Genomic DNA, 22,335 nt, shown 5'->3' on the forward strand with positions numbered 1-22,335 from the left:
ATAGTGGTGGTCTCATACCATATTTGTCCTTTTGTGATTGACTTATTTCACTCAGCATAATGCCCTCCAGATTCATCCATGTTGTGAGATGTTATGCAGATTCATCATTGTTCTTTATTGTTGCATAGTATTCCATTGTTTGACTATACCATAATTTATTTATCCACTCATCTATTGATGGGCACTTAAGTTGTTTCCATCTTTTTGCTGTTGTGAACAATGCTGCAATGAACACGGGTTTGCATATGTCTATTCGTGTGACAGCTCTTATTTCTTTAAGATATATTCCTAGGAGTGGGATTGCCGGATCATATGGTATTTCTATTTCTAGCTTTCTAAGGAAGCACCATATCATTTTGCAAAATGATTGTACCATTTTGCATTCCCATCAGCAGTGCATAAGAGTTCCAGTCTCCCTGTAACCTCTCTGACATTTGTTATTTTCTATTTTTCTTATTTTGTGCGAGTAATGTCGAGGTGAGATGGTATCTCATTGTGGTTTTGATATGTATTTCTCTACTGGCTAGTGATTGCGACCATTTCCTCATGTGTCTGTTAGCCACCTGAATGTCTTCTTCAGTGAAGTGTCTGTCTGTTCATATCCTTTGCCCATTTTTTAATTGGATTATTTGTCTTTTTGTTGTAGAGGTGTTGGATTTTCCTGTAGATTTTAGAGATTATACCTTTATCAGATACATCATAGCCAAAATTTTTTTCCCAGTCTATAGGTTCTCTTTTTACTCTTTTGGTAAAGGCTTTTGATGAGCATAAGTGTTTAGTTTTTAGAAGATCCCAGTTGTCTAGCTTATCTTCTGGAGTTTCTGTGTTGTTAGTTATGGTTTATATCCTGTTAATACCATGAATCAGGGCCTCTAGTGTTGACCCTATTTTTTCTTCTATGATCTTTACAATTTTGGGTTTTCTATTTAGGTCTTTCATCCATTGCAAATTAGTTTTTGTGTATGGTGTGAGGTATGGGTCCTGTTTCATTTTTTTTGCAGATGGATAACCAGTTTTGCCAGCACCATTTGTTAAAAAGACTATCTTTTCCCCCATTTGATGGACTTTGGGCCCTTGCCGAAGATCAGGTGACTGTAGGTGGATGGATTTATATCTGTGTTCTCAATTCTGTTCCATTGGTCAATGTATCTGTCGTTGTATCAGTACCAGGCTGTTTTGACTACCGTAGCTGTATAGTAGGTTCTGAGGTCAGGTAGTGCAAGTCCTCCTACTTAATTCTTCTTCTTCAGTAGTGCTTTATGTATCCGGGGCATCTTCCCTTTCCATATAAAGTTAGTGATTAGTTTTTCCATCTCTTTAAAGAATGCTGTTGGTATTCAGGATTGCATTGTGTCTGTAAATTGCTTTGGGTAGAATTGACATTTTCACAATGGAGTCTATGTGTCCATGAGCATGGTATGTTTTTCCATTTATGTAGGTCTTGTTTGTTTTCTTGCAGTAGTGTTTTGTAGTTTTCTTGGTATAGGTCTTTTACATCCCTGGTTAGATTTATTCCTAAGTATTTTATTTTTTTAGGAGCTATTATAAATGGTGTTGTTTTCCTCATTTCTTTTTTGTCATTCTGTTTATTGGTGTATAGGAATCCAACTGATTTTTGTATGTTGATCTTGTATCCTGCTACTCTGCTGAATCTTTATATTAGTTCAAGTAGGTTTCTTATAGAGTCTTTTGAGATTTCTATGTATAGTGTCGTATCGTCTACAAATAGGGACAGTTTAATTTCTTCATTACCATTTTGGATGCCCTTTATTTCTTTTTCTTGCCTTGTTGCTCTAGCTAGGACTTCCAGCACAATGTTAAATAAGAGTGGTGATAAAGGGCAACCTTGTCTTGTTCTTGTTCTCAAGGGGAATGTTTTCAGCTTCTCTTCAGCTGTTGGTTTTATATAGATGCCCTTTATTATGTTGAGGAATTTCCCTTCTATACCTATTTTATTGGGCACTTTTATCAGGAATGGGTGTTGGACTTTGTGGAATGCCTTTTCTGCATCAATTGAGATGATCATGTGATTCTTTGATTTATGTGATGTATTACACTGATTGATTTTCTAATGTTGAACCATCCTTGCATAACTGGTATGAATCCCAGTTGATCATGGTGACTTCCATTTTAGATGTGCTAATTTTTAGATGTCTGTGGGAACTGTCTGAGCCTTTGGAAAGCTGAATCAAACAAGGACTTTGCAGGTGATAGCCTGATAGGATTATTAATGCTCAGAACACCCATAAGATTCACATTTTCCAGATGTAGTCCCTGCAACTCTGAAAGTGTGACTAACAGGACTTGTTGCTATTTGACCTGACCCAGAGCTTCCTCAGTGAGAAAAGCCCTATACTCAGGTATTTGTTGAAAATAATCAGCAGCAATTTTTTAACTTTGTAACTGTCCGAGGTAGCGATACTGGTTGGGGCAAACAAGCTTGGCCAAAAAATTTAAAAGGCAGATCCAAGGATGAGATGCCTGTATTCCTTGGTCTGTGCACATGCTCATGGAAGACCCAAGACAGCCTTAGTCTCTCACCTCTGGCTAACCCTGAGACCCTCTGCAATCAGGCAGTGAAAGCTAAGGCAGAGACGTAAACTGCGGGAGGGTTGAAAGTGTGCCTCCACACACACACAGACCCTCTTTGCAGAGGGTGGGAGACTTGTTGACTGAAGATACTGAAGGCAGTCTCTGTCCAGTCATTAGTGCCCACTCGCTGGCTGAGCAGACTTCAGTGAGAGTGCACATCACAGGGAAAATAGATTTTACAGAATTAGTTCAGGAAACCTACTAAAAAAACAGCTCAACAGCAGCAAAAGAACATAAATGACAACAAACTCTGGGGTGGAGCAGTCTCGTTTCCAGAATTGCAACATTATGTGATTTAAAATATCTAGTTTTCAACAAAAATCATGAGGCATTCAAAGAAAGAAGAAAGAAAGGTCCATACACAGGAAGAAAGGCAGTCAATAGAAACTGCCTCTGAGGAAGAGCAGATTGCAGACTTGCTAGACGAAGACTGTAAGCCAGCTATTATAAATATTCTGAAATAACTAAAGGAAACCGCTTCTAAAGAATTAAAGTATGAGAATGATATCTCACTAAATAGATAAAGAGAGAGAAATTTTTTTTTTTAAAAAAAGAGCCAAATAAAAATTCTGGAGTTGAAAATTACAATAACTGATGTAAAAAATTCACTCAAAGGGCTCAACAAAAGATTTGAGCTGGTAGAAAAAAATAGTAAGTGGACTTGAACATACATCAGTTGAGATTATCCAGTCTGAGGAACAGAACAAAAGAAAAGAATGAATAAAAATGGAAAGAGCCTCAGAGACCTGTGGGACACCATCAAGTGTGCCAACATACACATAATGGGAGTCCCTTTGGAGGGTGGTGGGGGAGAGGGAGAGAGGCTGAAAAAATACTTGAAGAAATTTTGGCCTGAAAACTTCCCACATTTGATGAAGATCATTGATACGCACATCCAAGAAGCTCAACACACTCACAGAGATCCACACCTAGACACAGCACAGTGGAAAGTTCAATTGGTGGAGCTTCCTTGGCAGTTCTGGGTATCTTGTGAATTATAATTTTGTCTATTATGGCATAACTTTTAGTAATGACTTTGTATTCCTGAATTTATGTACCTTTCATACGTTCAGTGTAGCAAACAAACAAAAAAAAAAGAAGCATATATAAATATTGCAAATAATTACTCAGTGCAGTGTAATATTTTGTTATATACAATGAACTTTAATAATAATTTTAAATCTTTTTATGTATGGCTTTTTCCTCTTTAGAGTCAAGGTTAGTCTTTATGTGACTTAATTAATTTGGTATTTTTGGACTTAATAAAAGCAAGTTAGTTATATACAGCTTTTTATATATTTTTTTAAATTAATCTACAGTGATTTAATTTGCTTAATATTGCTATTTGAAGAGCAAATGCTTAATCTTGGTGTAGTTTCTAGTTCCAAACTAACAAGTATCTCTTCTGTACATAACAAGGACCTGTATGTTTCTTTCATGTTATTCCTTACTTAGATAATTTGGAATATAGCAATTTGAGTAATTTAATAGGTCAGACATATTGAAACACTTCATAAATCACCGTAAAACAAGATTTTTGGAGGAAGGAATGTGACAAATGAGGTCACCATTTAGACATCATGTCATTTGCTGAACTTAACCCCATATTTTTCCCAAAATATATTAGATTCAATGAAAACTGGTAAGAAAAGGAGGCATCTGGCATCCAACTGCCTGCTTATGACAAGGTTAAGATTACTCAGGTTGGTAGTGTTTCCGTTTTGTATACTGACATGGCCTATTGCTACAGAAACTGATGAGAACTATTGAAAAGTTACAAGCTTGCTGTCATTGATATAACCTTCACAGATGCAATCATTTATACTTGCACTGCTGTTCCCGCTTAACTTCCTATTGAAGTGACGTGTGTTAAATCCTCAAAGTACTTTAGTGTTACAATGAACATTTTGAAAACATTAAGATATCTCAGCAGAAATTTATGTTATCAACTGAGAGCATGTTCTCTAAAAGATACTAATGCATACTGAGAAATCAAAGGTAGGTTTTTTGACTACTGATCAGTATTTTGTTTGCAGTTGCTATTATAAAATTTTCATTGGCATTTATTTTTACTTTTATAACATGATCACAGGGTATGATTTACAAAATACATTTACTTGAATAGAATTTTATATTGAATTATCAAAATTACTGTTTCCTTTTTGAAATCATTCTTTTATCAGTTATGGTAAAAATAAAATAAAGATTTTATGTACTCAGCAAATATTTTGACATGAGTCATTAGAGAATATTCTATTCTACTTTAATAAACTTTTCACAGCATTTTATAATTGAGATGGTAACATTTATATAGGGATTCCAAGTATATAGTTAATAAGTTACAGATTTCAATGTCCATTGAGAGCTAATTGGTTGAACAGAAAACCAAAAAATTGTATAATTGGTGATAAAAATCTTTAAATGTGGTAGCTTGTGAGACCAAATCGAATATTTCATTTTATTAGATATTTTGTTCGCTAAGGAAATTATTATATTTCAGTCCAATATAACTTGAAAAGCTTAAATATTTCATGTAGCCCTTAATATAAAAATATACCATAAATAAAAATACTTAGAGATCAAGCCAAGACTCTAGTCCAGATCTATAAATCAGCTACGTTCAGACTGAGTGCTCCGCTTCACCGTATGCTTTCTGATAATTAAACACAGAGAAGTTACACACCAACCGCTAATGGCAAAGATGAAGAAATTGAAGATTTCTGCCAACTTCTCAGTCTGAAATTGATCAAACATGCAATCAAGATGCACTGACAATTACTGATGATTGGAATGCAAAAGTTGGAAACGAAGGGTCAGTAGTTGGAAAATATATCCTTGATGATAGAAACAACGCAGGAGATCTCATGCTAGAATTTTGCAAGACTAAAGACATATTCATTGGAAATACCTGTTTTTCAACAACATAGACAGTGACTATACATGTGGACCTTGCCAGATGGAATACACGGGAATCAAATTGTCTACATCTGTGGAAAGAGACAATGGCAAAGCTCAATATCATCAGTCAGAACAAGTCCAGAGGCCGACTGTGGAACAGACCATCAACTGCTCATATGCAAGTTCAAGCTGAAGCTGTAGAAAATTAAAAGTCCAGGAGAACCAAAGTATGACTTTGAATATATCCCACCTGAATTTAGAGACCATCTCAAGAATAGACTTGACTCATTGAACACTAATGACCAAAGACCAGAAGAGTTATGGGATGACACCAAGGACATCATACATGAAGAAACCAAGAGGTCATTAAAAAGACAGGAAAGAAAGAAGAGACCAAAATAGATGTCAGAAGCGACTCTGAAACTTGCTCTTGGATGTAGAGTAGCTTAAGTGAATGGAAGAAATGATCACTTAAAAGAGCTGAACAGAAGATTTCAAAGGGCAGCTTGAGAAGACAAAGTAAAGTATTATAATGAAATGTGCAAGGACCTGGAGTTAGAAAATCAGGAGGGAAGAACACGCTCGGCATTTCTCAAGCTGAAAGAACTGGAGAAAAAATTGAAGCCTCGAGTTGCAATGTTGAAGGGCTCTATGGGCAAAATATTGAATGATGGAGGAAACATCAAAAGATGGAAGGAATACAGAGTCACTATACTGAAAAGGATTGGTCGACGTTCAGCCATTTCAGCAGGTGGCATATGATCAAGAACTGATGGTACTGAAGAAAGAGTCTAGGCTTCACTAAAGACATTGGCAACAAGGCTTCAGGAACTGACAGATACCAACAGAGATGTTTCAACAGACGGATGTCGCACTGGAAGCACCCACTCGTCTACGCCAAGAAACTTGGGAGAAAACTACCTGGCCAACCGACTGGAAGAGATCCATATTTGTGCCCATTCCAAAGAAAGGTGATCCAACAGAATGTGGAAATTATCAAACAATTTCATCAAAATCACAGAGGTAAAATTTTGCTGAAGATCATTCAAAAAGGGTTGCAGCAGTACATCGACAGGGAACTGCCAGAAATTCAAGCCAAATTCAGAAGAGGACGTGGAACCAGGGATATCATTGCTAATGTCGGATGGATCTTGGCTGAAAGCAGAGAATACCAGAGAGATGTTTACTTGTGTGTTATTGACTGTGCAAAGACATTCAACTGTGTGGATTATAACAAATTATGGATAACATTACAAAGAATGGAAATTCCAGAACAATTAATTGTGCTCATGCGGAACCTGTACATAGGCCAAGAGACAATCATTTGAAGAGAATAAGGGGATGCTTCCTGGTTTAAAATCAGGAAAGGTGTGCGTCAGGGTTGTATCCTTTCACCATACTTATTCAGTCTTTATGCTGAGCAAATAATCTGAGAAGGTGGGCTATATGAAGAAGAAAGCAGCTTCAGGATTGGAGGAAGATTCATTAATGACCTGCGATATGCAAATGACACAGTTTTACTAAAAGTAAAGAGGACCTGAAGCACTTCCTGATGAAGATCAAAGACTACAGTATGGATTACACCTCAACATAAAGAAAACGAAAGTCCTCACAACTGAACCAATAAGCAACATCATGATAAATGAAGAAAAGATTGAAGTTGTCTAGGATTTCATTTTACCTGGATCTGCTATGAACGCCCAGGGAAGCAGCAGTCTGGAAATGAAACTATTTATTGCACTGGGTAAATCTGCTGCAAAAGACCTCTTTAAAGTGTTTCTAACAGTAAAGAAGTCACTTTGAGGACTAAGGTGCGCCTGACCCAAGCCATAGTATTTTCAGTCGCCTCGCATGCAAAGGCTTGACAATAAATAAGGAAGACCAAAGAAGAATTGATGCCTTTGAATTATAGTGTGACAAAGAATATTGAAGATACCATGGGCTGCCAGAAGAATGAACAAATCTGTCTTAGAAGATGTACAGCCAGAATGATCTTTAGAAGCGAGGATGGTGAGACTTTGTCTCACATACTTTGGACATGTTATTAGGAGGGACCAATCCCTGGAAAAGGACATCATGCTTGGTAGAGGGTCAGCAAAAGAGAGGAAGACCCTCAACAAGATGGATTTACACAGTGGCTGCACCAGTGGGCTCAAGCATAACAGTGATGGTGAGGATGGGCAGGACCAGGCAGTGTTTCGATTTGTTGTACATCGGTCACCATGAGCCAGAACCGACTCGATGGCACTGAACAACAGCGACAACAGAGAAGCTAGCCCGTGGTAGTCATGACGACAATGTGATTTTTTTTGTTGTTACAGTTTGTGTTTTGTTCCTGTTTTGTAGTCCCTGTCCTACTGCCATAGAATTGTCATTACTGCTACTTCATTCCCTCCTGACTTTTCTGCCACAGTTTTTTTCTCTTCAAAAATATATAATCTACACATGCAAAGAGTTAAAATAAGTTAATTGGTCTCTTAACAGTGGAAATAACAGCCTCAGCTGTCTTATCTTCTCATTCTTAAACCTAAGCTATTTCATTAACTTCCAAAGTTTCAACTCTCACCTCAGTCTGAATTGTCCCCAAATGTCTGGCTGTACTTCTCTTGACCGACACATACGAATATCCCAGGGATACTGCAGACTTAATTAATTCAAAGTTTGATTCATTGTTCTACTGAAGCACCCTGCTCCTCTCGTGCTCTCTTTCCCAGTCAGTAGCGTATCACCCGTCTCTCCCTCTCTTGGTTTTTTCCCTTAAGATGGATATTTCGGAGGCGTGTTAATACTTTCCCCTCCTTTTCATTCTCACTGCTATTATTCTAATTTGTCTTAATATTCTGTGCCATATGGTTTTATGAAAAATTCCAAAGTGGTGTCTTTACCTCTCATTTTTCCTTCTCTAATGCTTTGCCACTAGCAGTGTTAAGATTCTCTCTCTTCTGAAAAGATTTATACTTTTATTATAATTTTGAATCTGGGGACCAATACAGAATAAGTCTACTCTGTTTTTTATTTGCTCAGACAGTGTTTGAATATTATTATCATGTTTCACATATTAATCTTTTAATTCTAACATCCTAGACCAAACAAACAAACAGAACTAAAAACTGTCTGATAAATATGAGGAAAACTACAATATAACACTGAATTGTGAGAAATTTATATTTCTTAATGAATTCAGATGAATATGGTATACTGGGAAGATGGAATAATATGAAGAAGTTATTTATTCCTAAATTAACATATGAGTTTAATACAATTTGCAGCAAAAGAAAAGAGTCATCAAAATAAAGAAAAGATTTTCTTTCTTTTGAAAACTTGACAAAATTTTTCTGAAATTAATCTGGAAAAATTAATAAATTTACATCCTCATCAGTTTTGAAAGCCATGACGTTAATCTCTTCAGGAAATTAACAACACTTTCCAATAGGGTCAAAGAGCTGGGTCCTGTTATTGAAGAACTCCCTTCACATTATGTTTAATTTTTTAGTTTGAGTGTATAGGTTTTAAGCCATTTTCATCCCACCAACAGCAGTATCATCCAAACAGCATTTCTCTGTGTTTCCCTAGAGGTTTCGTAAGAGGTGTGAGAACTGCTCCGCTGACATTGGGGTAGCCTGTTCCCCCTGCGCCTCTCCATTTCTGATCCTAATAACCTTTCGAAACAAGCAAAATACATAGGAGCTGTTTTGTAAAACTTACAGATCTTAAAGTTTGGAAGATATCTTACAAGTAATTTAGTCTACCCTTCTTATTTTACAAAGGAGAATACTTAACTATAAGCTAAAATAACACAAGAAACTAACATTTATTATCTACTTTGGGCTGGTTCTGCTGAAAATTTGTGTTTAGTATTTTAATACAGCCTTATTTTCCTTTCCGACATGACTCTATTAAAAGTTAAGAACTCTTATCATCCCGTCATACTGCTGAGGAGATTGCATCCTCAATTAGATCAAGTTTTCAAAGTCATCATTTAGAATTAGATAACTTTTCATTATATGGCAAATTTCATTATCTTGACCTTTGTATAATGAGATTTGATATGAATTTAAGATTTTTTTCATTTTAGCTGTTTTAATTGGTAATATTATAGTGTGTCAGATATGTGTATATATGTGTGTAAGTATATATATATATTTTTTTCCTGATTCAAGTTTCCACACATTAAAATTGATATTTATTCACAATGAGCATTAGTGCTCCAAAGTAGTTGTCCTTAAATGCCACATATAGACCGTTTAAATTTGTGAGAAGCGTTTTTCTGTTATTAAAGTCTTGATTCTTTTGATCTATCCTGATTGTCTGACATGGTCTACATTTTGCTGTTACCTTCAGAATTATATGTATTATGTGTATGTGATTTTAAATGATACATTCAAATACTTTAAATATTTCTATTAAACATACCTACTTTATTTTTATTATTGGTTATTGAAGTACCAAAGAAAGTGTAAAAATGACTTTACATTTTTAAGAACAGCACTGGAGAAGTATAAGAATGTCCCCTGCATGTTTGTTTAGTAGCTAACACTGAAAGGAGAAAAGGAGAACTTCAAACAGTAATTATTTATAAGCTGCCATCAGAAATTGTTACGGAAACGAGTTTCTGATGCTTTCGAAGGCATCGGTTTGATATGACAGATGATTTATAAAAGCAACAACTTTATGTTGAAGCTTACAGTATAAAATGTTAACAGGTATAAATGGATGATATGTTCTAATCAAGTTGTATTATGCACATACAGTTTTTGTTTCTTGCAGGTTTTATATTCTTTATCATATGAGAATATTCTATTAGTAATGCAGGGGTTTCGCTTGTAAAGCTTTTTTTTTTAAAAAAAAACAACTTTTTTTTTTCCATTACAGAAACACCTGCTGCATTTCCAGACACGGTAAAGGAAAAAGACACACCCACTCCTGGCGAGGACGTTCAGATAGAAAGTTCCATTCCTCATACAGATTCAGGAATTGGAGAGGAGCAAGTAGCCAGCCTTCTGAATGGGGCAGAAATAGAGACCAGCGCAGGCCCTGATGCCATGAGTGAACTGCTGTCCACTTTGTCCTCTGAAGTGAAAAAATCACAGGAGAGCTTAACTGAGAACCCCAGTGAGATGATGAAGCCGGCACCATCCATCTCTAGCATCAGTCAAAGCAAAGGCATCAATGTCAAGGAGATACTGAAAAGCCTTGTGGCTGCCCCCGTTGAAATTGCCGAATGTGGCCCTGAGCCCATCCCGTACCCAGATCCATCACTGAAGAGAGAAGCGCAGGCCATTCTCCCTATGCAGTTCCACTCCTTTGACAGGTAGGTACTGAATGAACTCTCCACTCCCAGTGCTCTAGACATGGCAGGAAAATTGGAGTCTGAACAGACGGACAGGTCAAGAGAGGTCCTGAGACTGTGTACTTGTGAAGACAGATCCTCATCATGCTGTTGTTGTTAGCTGCTGTCTAGGCGATTCTGACTTTACAATGACCAGCAAAGTGATGGAGCCCTGGTGGCGCAGTGGTTAAGAGCTACAGCTGCTTACCCACAGGTTGGCAGTTTGAATCCACCAGCTGCTCCTTGGAAACCCTATGGGGCATTTCCACTCTGTCCTATAGGGTCGCTGTGAGTCAGAATCCACTTGACAGCAACGGGTTTGGATTTTGGTTTTATCGAAGTGACAGCCAACTGGATTGTTCTCATAGTAAGGCATCAGAGGTGTAGCGAGGGGGTTAAAAACCAAAAAACCAAACCCATTGCCTTCAAGTCAGTTCCAACTCATAACGATCCTATAGGGCAGAGTAGAACTACCCCATACGGTTTCCAAGGAGTGGCTGGTGGATTCGAACTGTCTACTTTTTGGTAAACAGCCTGAGCTCTTAACCACTGTGCCACCAGGGCTTAGAGGGGGCATTTGCCCCAAGGCGCAAGTCCAAGGGGGCACCAGACTAGGCCAGCCAGGGAATCACCACCGCCCGCCGAACCCTCCACCCTCCACCACAGTCAAGGGGCGTGGGGGCAAACCTAGAGAGTGCCCCTGTGAGGCGTATCCGTAATACATCCCAGAGAAGGGTTTCGGTCTGGTCTGGTAGACAGCACACTGACCTGGAAACGGAACCCTGGATTCCGGCTCTGACGCACCATCAAGTGACCGCAGTGCGTTGCAGACGGCGTCTTCTCTCTTCAGACTGGAACTGTTTGTGTAAAAGAGGAGGAGAAGATAGGCCAGAGCTCTCCAAGGCGGTTCTGGCTCTGAAATTCTATTACAGTGTTATAGAAATCTGTAATAATTATTGGAGCTTAAATAGCCTACTTTAAGTAATAGAATTCAAGTTGAACATTTAAATGCAAGTATATGGAAAGGAGAAGAAATTGTGGTCACCTTGCTCTGGGCCATCCAGTGCCAGTGCAGCAGCTATGTTTGGAGGCGTGTGTTTGGAAGTAAGATTGACAAAAGGCATTTTAGGTTTCTAAATACTTAGAACACGGTTTATTTATCTACATTACAATGTTAAATCATACAAGAAGTTTTAGCTGAAGAACAGCTAATTCTTTTTCTGTTCCAGAATACAGTCAATAAAATGATAGTTCACAAAAGCAGAATAAAACAAGGTATTTTAGAACCAAAGAGTTTGTGCATGTAATACATCCTACTATTTAAAAACATGTGCAGCTTAGAAAAATATTTTAGACAGTCACTAATTACTAACAATATTACTTAACTTTGAACACTAGGATTGGTGCATATTCCAGACTATGTTTGCATGTTAATGTATAAACTAAAGATTTATTGGTTTAACATCTGAATCAAATCATTGTTACTGATGTTTAAGAACACATTGATATACATATGAAAATGTGTTTTATACATGTATATACATTCCACTGCTGTAGAGTCAATTCCGACTCATAGCGACCCCATAGGACAGAGCAGAACTGCCCCTTAGGGTTTCCAAGACTGTAATCTTTACAGAAGCAGACCGCCCGCCATAGCTTTCTCATACAAATATGTATATATGTTTGAGGTGGTTGACAAGTAGGTGCTTTTTGTTTTTAGAACTGTTTTAGAGAGATAAGATCAAGTTGGGAAATCAAATGATTCTTAAACTGGATTATCAAAATAAATATATAGTCAAAATGCAATATATATTTCATATTGCTTTCTCTGAATTAGCCAAACTACTTTGTCCAAAGCAGAGACAGTAATGTTTTAATGTTCCGGGGTAGCTGTGTGACAGTAAAGCATTTTCACTTAGGTGGAATGATCTTTTTCATAAGCAAATATAATTACTACTTTTCCTATAAACACGTAGCCAGTGTCCAACAGCTATTTCTTGAAAATCTGTTATAAAAGCACTTGGTGTAAGTTAGTATGTGGGAAACAAAGATAAATGAAATCACTTTGTCTTCCATGAGCTTACAGAGTAGTAGAAAGAGTTGAGATGTTTACAAATAATTGTCATATAAGATAACTTATGTTATGTTGAAAGTTTTAAAAAAAGTAAAGGCAAAGAAATGACACTTTAAAAATGTAGAATTTTTTGTTTATTTCTCTTTATACTTTGTGTGAATGTTATATTCGGGTGTTCGTTCATATAGTTCTGTGGATGCTCCTGCAATTTCCGGTGGATGTCTTCTATTTCACATATTTGGCTTATGCTCCCAGGATGTACGTGTATGTGTGCTTATGAGTGTGCATACACATGTAAGTGTGTGCATTTTTATGTATCTGTACATCGGTGTCTAAGTAAATGTTACAGTGATTTAACCCAGGACCATTTCCAATTTAATTTTCAATTATATGTTTACATTTTGTTAAAATACAAAATAATAAACACAGAGAATTATTGTGATTTGTGTAAAAGAATCACATGAAATAAAGATTAAGGAAAATATCTTTGTTTGAATACAGATTATCTTTAGAATGCTTTTTTTTCCATTAAAACTTAAGAAAGCAGTCACCTGAGTGCCACTATTCCTAGCTACTCAAAATTTATTATGCTTTTGAGAATATTGCTTTAAAAAAATGGAACTTTCCATTGCTCCTGGTAGCATTTGTGCAAAATGCAATGGGGGTGGAATCATTATTCTGAATTGCCTAAGTAGAAATGAAATGGAAGAGCACAAAGCATATTTCAGTTCTTAGGAAGAGGGTCTCCAGTGTAGTTAATGTATGCAGTCGCGCCAGTACTATCAGATGTAAATGATGAGGTGATATTGATGAAAGGAGGGGATTGAGGTCTCAGGGGCGCTGATGACGGATTGAACAGAAGCGGCCTTGCGCTGCCCGTAACTCAAGTCTGTCGTCTTCACTGCTCAAAGCCATAATGGGAGGTGGCAGTCTGAAATGAGTTGCCACGGCAGAGAGTATTATTTTTGAAATGCTTTCACACAAATCACTAGGCCCTGCATACAACTTAGTTCCATGCTTTAATGTCATCAGGAGGCACAAATTGGTGTGTCTAATTGTTTGCCACCTGCCAGCAAAATGAGCTGCCAGCCGGCCAGACGGGTTGGGTTGTCTGTCAGCCATTCAATAGATTGAGAGTGACAACATCAAAAATGTAACTTCAAACTCGGAGGCATTGAGTAGCTTTGCAGAGACATCATCCCCACAAGTGCTCTGGACAACTGCATTTTTCAATTATATTTCCAATATATTGCTACCATTTGCCTTATCTGTCTTAAGATAGCTGTAGTTACATTATGAGGTATATAAACATATTTCTGAAGCACTAAAGTCTGAAATCCAAGTTATGACATGTCTTTTAACATCAGACTGAATTCCTTGCAAACAGGATCCAAGGTGACAGGCTTTAGAACTGAAGTCCTGAATGCTACGAGTTTCAGACACAGAATTATAATGGGTCTTACTCTGTCCGCCAATAATGTATTTTTCATTTGTAGCTTTAGTTGCAAAATAGATATAAACTTAGTTGCTTGTTTTTTTGTAACAAGTCATACTTCCTAATAATATTGTGTAGACTCAGTGAAATCACCTAGACTTTTACATTTGTAACCAGTAGTTGTATGAGTTCTATTGCAAAGATGCTAACAATGCATTCTTTATACTGATTCTAGGTTGTCCTTTTGGAAATAACTCTCTAAAACAACTGCTGCAATTTGAGCTCTGTTAACTTCGGTTCTGTACAGGTCATTTCTCCCTACGCAGACTGGAGCACTGCTGAATTTCACTGTTTTGAAGTTTATAGTATCATTTTATTTATGTAACATCAAATTTTAGGAATATTTAAACTTAACTAAAAAGTTTTTAGTATTAAATGTTTCATCAGATTGTATTATGAAATATTGTATAAATATCCACATATGTAGAAAGTACTGATATTTTTTCTTTTATTTCCCCCAGTCATCTGTGCAGATTTAAGTACATGTCTTTCATTTCCCTGAGGGAACAAACGTGTGTATTTATGACATGTAAAGCACTGAAAAGGCCAAGATCCTCTGGTGCTGTCGGGTAGTAAGGGAACACTACCTATATGTGATCACAGGAGATAAAAAGTATGAAGCTATAACAGTTTTTTACCTATATGTGATCACAGGAGATAAAAGTATGAAGCTATAACACTTTTTCTCCAATGTCCTAGTACTGGGAGGGAAATAAAAAAATTTATCAGTTTTATTTCTAACAGAAAAACTTAGTAATTTCATTTTAGAATTTACAAATCAAGTTGCAGATTTCTCAAACAGTACCGTCTCTTTTGATATATTTCTATACAGGTTTTATGGTTTATAAGATATTCTAGATTAGCTATTTTTAATATATTGGTAACTGTAACTTACAGATTGAGGGAGCGCTTTTCTCTAAAAACCCCAATTAATCTTTTGCCTTGTATTTTAAACTAAAATTTAATGTTATATATCTATGCACTTTCCATCTTTTAAGAATTTAGTATAAATCTGTGATTTAGCTCAGTCTTAATTTCCTGCAGTTTCCTCACATCCCCTTAGTTGGGACAAAAGACAGAAAAAGCCGGGGAAATGTTCTTCTCCATGCATTTTAATGGTTGTTATGTTTTAATGAATTGGTTTTTAAGTCTAGGATCTCACTAAAGCTTATAATTGTGTTGCTCCTTTGGATAACAAACCTCAGCCTTTCATAATTGTTGCTTTACCCCTTTTACTTATGTTTGTTTAAATAGTAATACTGAGTTCTATATGCTCAGGCAAACCAGTATGCATTTTTTTCCTCAAACTTTTAGTATACTTGCTTCCAAGTGGTTCATTCTCTGAAAAAGAACATCTCCAAAATAAAATCTTTCTTGTAAATAATAACAATACAGGACAAAAAAAAAAAAAAAAGCAGTTTAGATAGCCTTCATATCATTAACCCTAAAGAATAAGCTTATGCTAGGTATTTTCTCTCCAGTTTCATTAGCTTTTTTTTATGTTGGTTTTTGTGCTGCCACCTCGCTTGAGACCCTGTCCATTCCCACTGATGCCTTCTGCAGCTCCTGACTGACCTCACTGTGTCCAAGTGTTTTGTTTTCTTCTCCCCTAAATTTCTCTTCCACATTTGTGCTAGAGACATTTTTCTTAGATGCAAAACTGATGAAGATTCAGAAATGAGTTCTTATCATTAACACAATAAAGGAACAACTTCTTAGTTTGGAATATAACATCCTCACTTCTCACCAGCATAGGAGCTATCCATAGGTCCTTCAGCCTTCAACCAGGTTTTGCCAAGTTTTGACTGTTGGACTTCTGTGTTCATTTCTCCACTTGGCTACTTCCTGTGTATCCTTTTAGACTCAGCCTAGTCTTCTCTGAAGCTGTGTGTCCTTTGTGCTCCTCAAAGACCCTGTGCATAACCCTGATCAGAGCAATGCCTGAAATACATCACACAGTTGATTCGTCTGTCTGCTATGTCTCTTCCAAGTCCTGCCAGGGTGTGAAATATGTTGTACTTGCCTTTGTATCCCCTAAATTGTCAGGGTGGTTGTAGTCGCAGACCCTGCCAATGTGCAATAAATGTTATGGGAAAGAAAGAAAATAAATAAATAAAAGGATCCTATAGTGTACTACAAATAAGTACAGAGCTCTCTTGCCTTAGTAAGTCACTGAGTATTTAAAAGCCCTTTTTATGTTGAGTATCTCACTTTGAATTTAGGACAGACCTTGAGACACACATATGAAGTATTAACCTTGTTTTACAAAATTCAAGAAACTACTTAATGGAACCCCCACAACACCCTATCCTAGGAACCCTTCTCCTATCTAATTGTACTCACCTCTTTAGTGATTTCATTCACTTTCCTGGAGTTTTCTGCACGTGTAGCGTCTGTATGCTGACGACTCCAAAATTTGTATCTCAGCCCAAACCTCTCTCCTAACTAGGGACTTATCTATCCAATTTGACATTGCTGCTTGAATAACTAATAACAAACACAAAAAATAGGTATAGAAAACCTGCCCCCACCATAGTCTGCCCTGACTTAGCTAGTGTCAACTCTGCCCTTTGAGTTAAGACAAGCATCTTTGTATCACCTGTGGGTTTTCTCTCACCCCTTTCAGCACATCTGCAAATCCTGTTCCTCTGCCTTCTTAACAGAGCCAACATGTGACCCATTCTCTCCAGTTTCACTTTCCCATTCTGATCCAAACCTTCATCATTTCTTGCCTATATATTATTGCAGTGTTCTCCTAACCAGCCTCCCCGATTTCACCCTTGTCCCCCTTATGTCTTTTCTCAACGTAGCAGCCAGAGTGATCCTGTTACAACCAGTGGTCATACTCCGCCTCTGTTCATAGGACTTAATGGCTTCTCCTACCACTCTGAGGAAAAGCCAGCATCTTTCCAATGGACTGCAAGGACCTGTGGGCTGAGCCTATTAACTGTTCTAAAAAACTGCATCTCTCTTTTTTTTAAATTTTATTTTATTGTTGTCGTTGAGAATATACACAGCAAAACATACACCAGTTCAACAGTTTTTACATGTACAATTCAGTGACGTTGATGACATTCTTCAAGTTGTGCAACCATTCTCACCCTCCTTTCTGAGTTGCTCCTCCCCCATTGACATAAACTCACTTCTCCCTAAGGTTCCTATCCAATTTTAGAGTTGCTGTTGTCAGTTTGATCCCATATAGATAGTTCTTAAAAGAGCACAGTGCTCAAGGCAGACGTTCTTTACTAGTTAAGCTAAACTATTGTTTAGTTTTAAGAAGACTTCAAGATATATTTTTGGTTTAAGATTTAAAGATTATCTAAGGACAATAGCTTCAGGGGTTCCTCCAGCTTCAATGGCTCCAGAAATTCTGGAATCCATGAGAATTTGAAATTCTGTTCCGCATTTTCCTCCTTTTGATCAGGATTCTTCTATGGAATCTTTGATCAAAATGTTCAGTAATGGTTGCCGGGCACCATCCAGTTTCTCTGGTCTCACAGCAAAGGAGACAGTTGTTCATGGAGGCAGTTATCCACACGTTCCATTTCTTCCTCCTAGTTCTGAGTCTCCTTTCTCTGTTGCTCCGGGTGAACAGAGAACAGTTGTTGTGCCTTGGATGGCTGCCACCACATTTCTTAACACTCTCCACATTGCTCAGTTTTTTCTCGGCCTGTGGCACTCTTCCCACATCCTCATGGCTTGCCATTTTACCTCCTGTAGTATTCACTCAAATGTCCCCTCTTCAGTGTGTCTTCTCCTTCCAACAGTGCTCTCTGTTCCTGTTCTGTGTTTATTTTTCTTGTGTCACTTACCTCCTGATGTGTACTGTGTTTACCCATTTGTGTGATTATATTTCTGTCTCTCCATATTGGCATGTAAGCTCCATGAGGGCAGGAATTTTGTCTGTTCTGTGGATTGCTGTGTCTCCAGAACTTGGAACAGTCCTTGACACATAGTTGGAGTTCAGTAAATATTTGTTGAATGAATGAGTGAATGAATGAATGAATTTTAGATTACAACCTAGATCTCTGGCTTTGAGGTAGGATAAAATAGGATAAATTCAGTGATGGAAAAATTACTGCTTGTATTTATCACTTAATGTATTACACAACATATAATCAATCACTCACTGAAAAATCTTGCTGAAGTGATTGAATTATTTCCCAGCTTGCACTATTTTGGTGATAACTTTTACAGCCTCGAAGTATGTATAGATTGTATGTAGTATGAGACAGAAGCATGCCGTCCCTGAAGGGTGCATGTGGCGGCGTGGGGTCCGGGTGTGGGCGGTGTGATGACAGATACATCTGAAGAGCAGAATACGTTAGTAGTTTATGTCAGTAGCTCTGGACATTTCTATTACGATATCTTTTTTTTTTTTTTTTTTTGCCAATTCAGCAATTTCTGTTATGTATAATTCAGTGACAGTGATTACATTCTTCATGGTGTGCAACCATTATCAGTATCCTTTTCTGAATTATTCCACCATTAACATGAACTCAATGCCCTCTAAGCAAACACTCCCCTCTCCACCTCCCTCCCACCTCTGGGAGCCACTAATAAGCTTTCGTGTTTATATATTTGCTGATTTCCTATAAGTGAGATCATATAGTTGTTGTCTTTTTGTGACTGACTGTTCTCACTCAGCATAATATTTTCCAGGTTCCCTTATATCATGGCATGTTATGATATCTTTTTCAAATTCTGATAAAAATTACATGTTCGCCCTAGAAAAAATGTATATTCTGCCCAAATTTGTGTATGTTTTAGGGTATTTATGCACCCTAAATAGGAACCCACAGTGAGTACCTACAGAGATTCATAGGTAAGACTTTTTGATAAGGTAAGTGGAATAGGTAACCAAGTGGGAAATAATTGAATAATAATCTGATAAAAGATTTTGTAAAGGAGTTGGAAATGTTTACTTTCATATACAAGTAGTGTTGAATGCAAAATACCATTCTACAGGGCAACTCATGTATTCTCAACACGTAATGGTAAGTGTGAACTTTCAAAGTATTTCAAAATAAATTGCTTAGGTCTGAGAATTGTTTGAGGTGGTGGAGAATGGGTAATGCTGGTGAAAGGATGATAGTAAGGCCAAGAATGGTCAGCTCTCTGATTCTACATAAATGTGGCCTTAAGAATCAAAGGGAAAATATTAGTTTTTATAAGTACATAAAACTGGAGATTCAAAAAGAATCCGAGAAATCAGTCAAATCCAGCTTCCCACCTCTCAACAAAACTCTTTTAATGTGGTCATCCCAACCATGTGAACACTTCTCAAGCTCATAAAAATTACAAGAATTCTTCTTTCTGTTGGTCCTAATTTGGCATTTGGAGACATATGGAAGCATATTCTTTTTTTTTTTTTTTATCATTTACTTTCAGATTTTTAAAAATTGCTATCTTTTTTCTCATTTTCCTACTATAATTTTCTAGTCCTTTCAGCCTTTCCTCCTATGACTTGTTCCCAGGTCTGCTGTCATCCTAACTGCTCTCGTATGGACTTGACTTGTTGTTGTATGCCATTGAGGTGATTCCCACTCATAGCGACCCTATATGACAGAGTAGAACTGCCTCAGGGGTTTCTTGGCTGTAATTTTTATGGGAGCAGATTGCCAGGTCTTTTTTGCCTTAGAGCTGTTGGGGGGTTGAACCACCTATCTTTCAGTTAGCAGCCAAGCACTTAACTGTTGTGCCACCAGGGCTCCTTATGGACTTGATCTTGTTTATCACTGTTCTTGAAATGTAGTGCCTAAAACTACACACAGAATTTTGCTTATGAGGTCTGACAGTAGCACAGTGTACCAGGACTGTGGCTTCTTTGGATCTGGGCACTGTTGCTGATGTAGGCCCAGACACATCAGCTCTTTTGGGAGCCATAGAAGACTGATAACAGCTTAAATTTATGGACGACTTACAGTGTTGCGTGCAGTATGCTAAACGCTTTATATCCATGATATCCGTTTATCCTCATAACACTGTTATAAGGTATTCACTATTATGAATGTCATTTTAAAGGTGAGAAATTTGGAGCTTAGAGAGATTAACCTTGCCTCAGACCACACAGCTAGTAATTGTTGGGTATAGAATTGTAACCCAGGTCTATCTGGTGGTGCAGGCTGGGCTTTTAGCCACTGTGCCCACGTATTTATATGCCATCTCATACTGTCAAACTTGTGAATTTGACATCAGTGAAATGTTGCAAGCCATTAAGTCGGATGCTTTCAGTTTTTGGTAGATAGGTTTTTAAGTTTTTGTTTTTTTTTCTTGCATTTTATTTATAAACCATCATTAAAAAATGGTGAGATTTCCTTTTTTTCCTCATTCATATAACTTATTTCTCAGAATATAATTTATTTCTCATACCCTCTATACTCAACAAGGTATCTGTGGTAATCTGTTATAGTTTGTGCCCGAGGCTGGTAACTTTCTGTTACTCAGGGGTCTGTAGTAACAGCTTTTCCACCATCTACAAATCCGACTTACAGCAATCTCAATCAGCCCATATGTCTTCATTTTATCCGTAAGGGTGTTATGCGTGAGTAGAAAAAAAAATGTTATAATTTCACTAATTATTAGTTTTCAGATCAATAATGGATGATTTTGTCTTCTTGCTAGATAACCAGTGAGATGGTTCATCTCGCATTAGTTTAGAAATTTAGAGAGGAATTTTGATGATAAACCAAAATAAATTAGTTAATCTTATTTTTTTCTTTACTGATCTTTATGCAGATCATTATAACTATATACCGTATATCCTATAGGCAGAAAGGTATTTCAGTATATATAATGGTAACAATTATTAACATTTATAAGACACCTCATAATTGAAGAAGTTCTTTTAAACACAGTCTTATTTAAAATACCTCCCCAGTTATATGTGAAGTAGGTGGCATTAAAACCAGTGACCATTGAGTTGACTCCAACTCATGACAACCGCACGTGTGTCAGCGTAGAACTGTGCTCCCTCAGGCTTTCAATGGCTGAGTTTCCAGAAGGAGATTGCCAGGCCTTTCTTTTTCTGAGGTGCCTCTGGGTGGACTCTAACCTCCAACCTTTTAGTTAGCTGCCAAGTGTGTTCACCACCCAGGGACTCCAGGTGGCATTAGTCTTGCCATTTTTACAGTGAGGAAACTGAAGTTTAGAATCACACAGCTTGAGAGTGATCTCCCTCTCAAGACTTAGTATGTCCCTCCATATCCTATATAGCTTCCATGGCGTCACCTTCCTTCTCAGTGACGTAAACGAAGGACCTAGATGAAGACTGGCCGTTATAGGCAGTGAAAACGTAATGTGTCCTCTTGGTAAATTGTTAGGATAGTTGAGAGTTCAAAGTTGAATCTAATGAATTTTATTCCATCTATTAAGAGAAAAGAAGAAAATATCCAGAAAGAGATAATGAAAAAAGGTGTTTTGTTTTTTATTAACTTTGGCATGAGGATAACTACTTAAGATTGTAATACTTCAGTCACAAAAAAACGGTTAAGTACTCCTAAAATTGAGAATAGTATTACAAATTTAGATCTGGACATTGAAGAAGTCACTGAAGACATTAGCATAAATGATTTCTTTGAAAAACAATATAGAAAAACTGTTGATATGAAGGAAATTTAAGCCATAGACTGCTGACTTATTTGAGAATGAGCCATGAGACATGAGATAGTTTCCTTTAAATTGAGCTTTTTCATGGGAAAATTATAAACTATGCATGCATTAAAAAGGCCTAGTTCAGGTTGGATATTTTTGTACCACCCATCACCAGTTTTCAGGCAATACTTTTGTGCTTAATACATTTCATACACGTGTTTTCTAGGTAAATAAATTCATTGATGGTTGAGTAATGTCTGGAACACGTTTGTTAAATGAAGTGTGCAGTGCTGTGAACTTGGAGAAGAGTGAAGCTTTGCGGCAAGGCAATATAGATGCTTATTAGAGAAAGTT

At 37.1% G+C, this 22,335-nt stretch overlaps 1 protein-coding gene across 1 annotated transcript in view; it reads left to right on the top strand.

Annotated features, from left to right (window-relative positions):
- The window catches only part of NBEA (neurobeachin), a 685,423-nt gene that overhangs the window by 206,369 nt on the left and 456,719 nt on the right, over positions 1–22,335 (top strand). Inside the window, exon 29 of the mRNA XM_023740363.1 lies at positions 10,363–10,801. Within this exon, the coding sequence (XP_023596131.1) occupies positions 10,363–10,801 (439 nt within the window). The remainder of the gene's footprint in view (positions 1–10,362; positions 10,802–22,335) is intronic.

Source organism: Trichechus manatus, unplaced genomic scaffold, assembly GCF_000243295.1.
Source record: "Trichechus manatus latirostris isolate Lorelei unplaced genomic scaffold, TriManLat1.0 scaffold00153, whole genome shotgun sequence".
In the NCBI taxonomy this organism is placed as follows: Eukaryota; Metazoa; Chordata; class Mammalia; order Sirenia; family Trichechidae; genus Trichechus; species Trichechus manatus.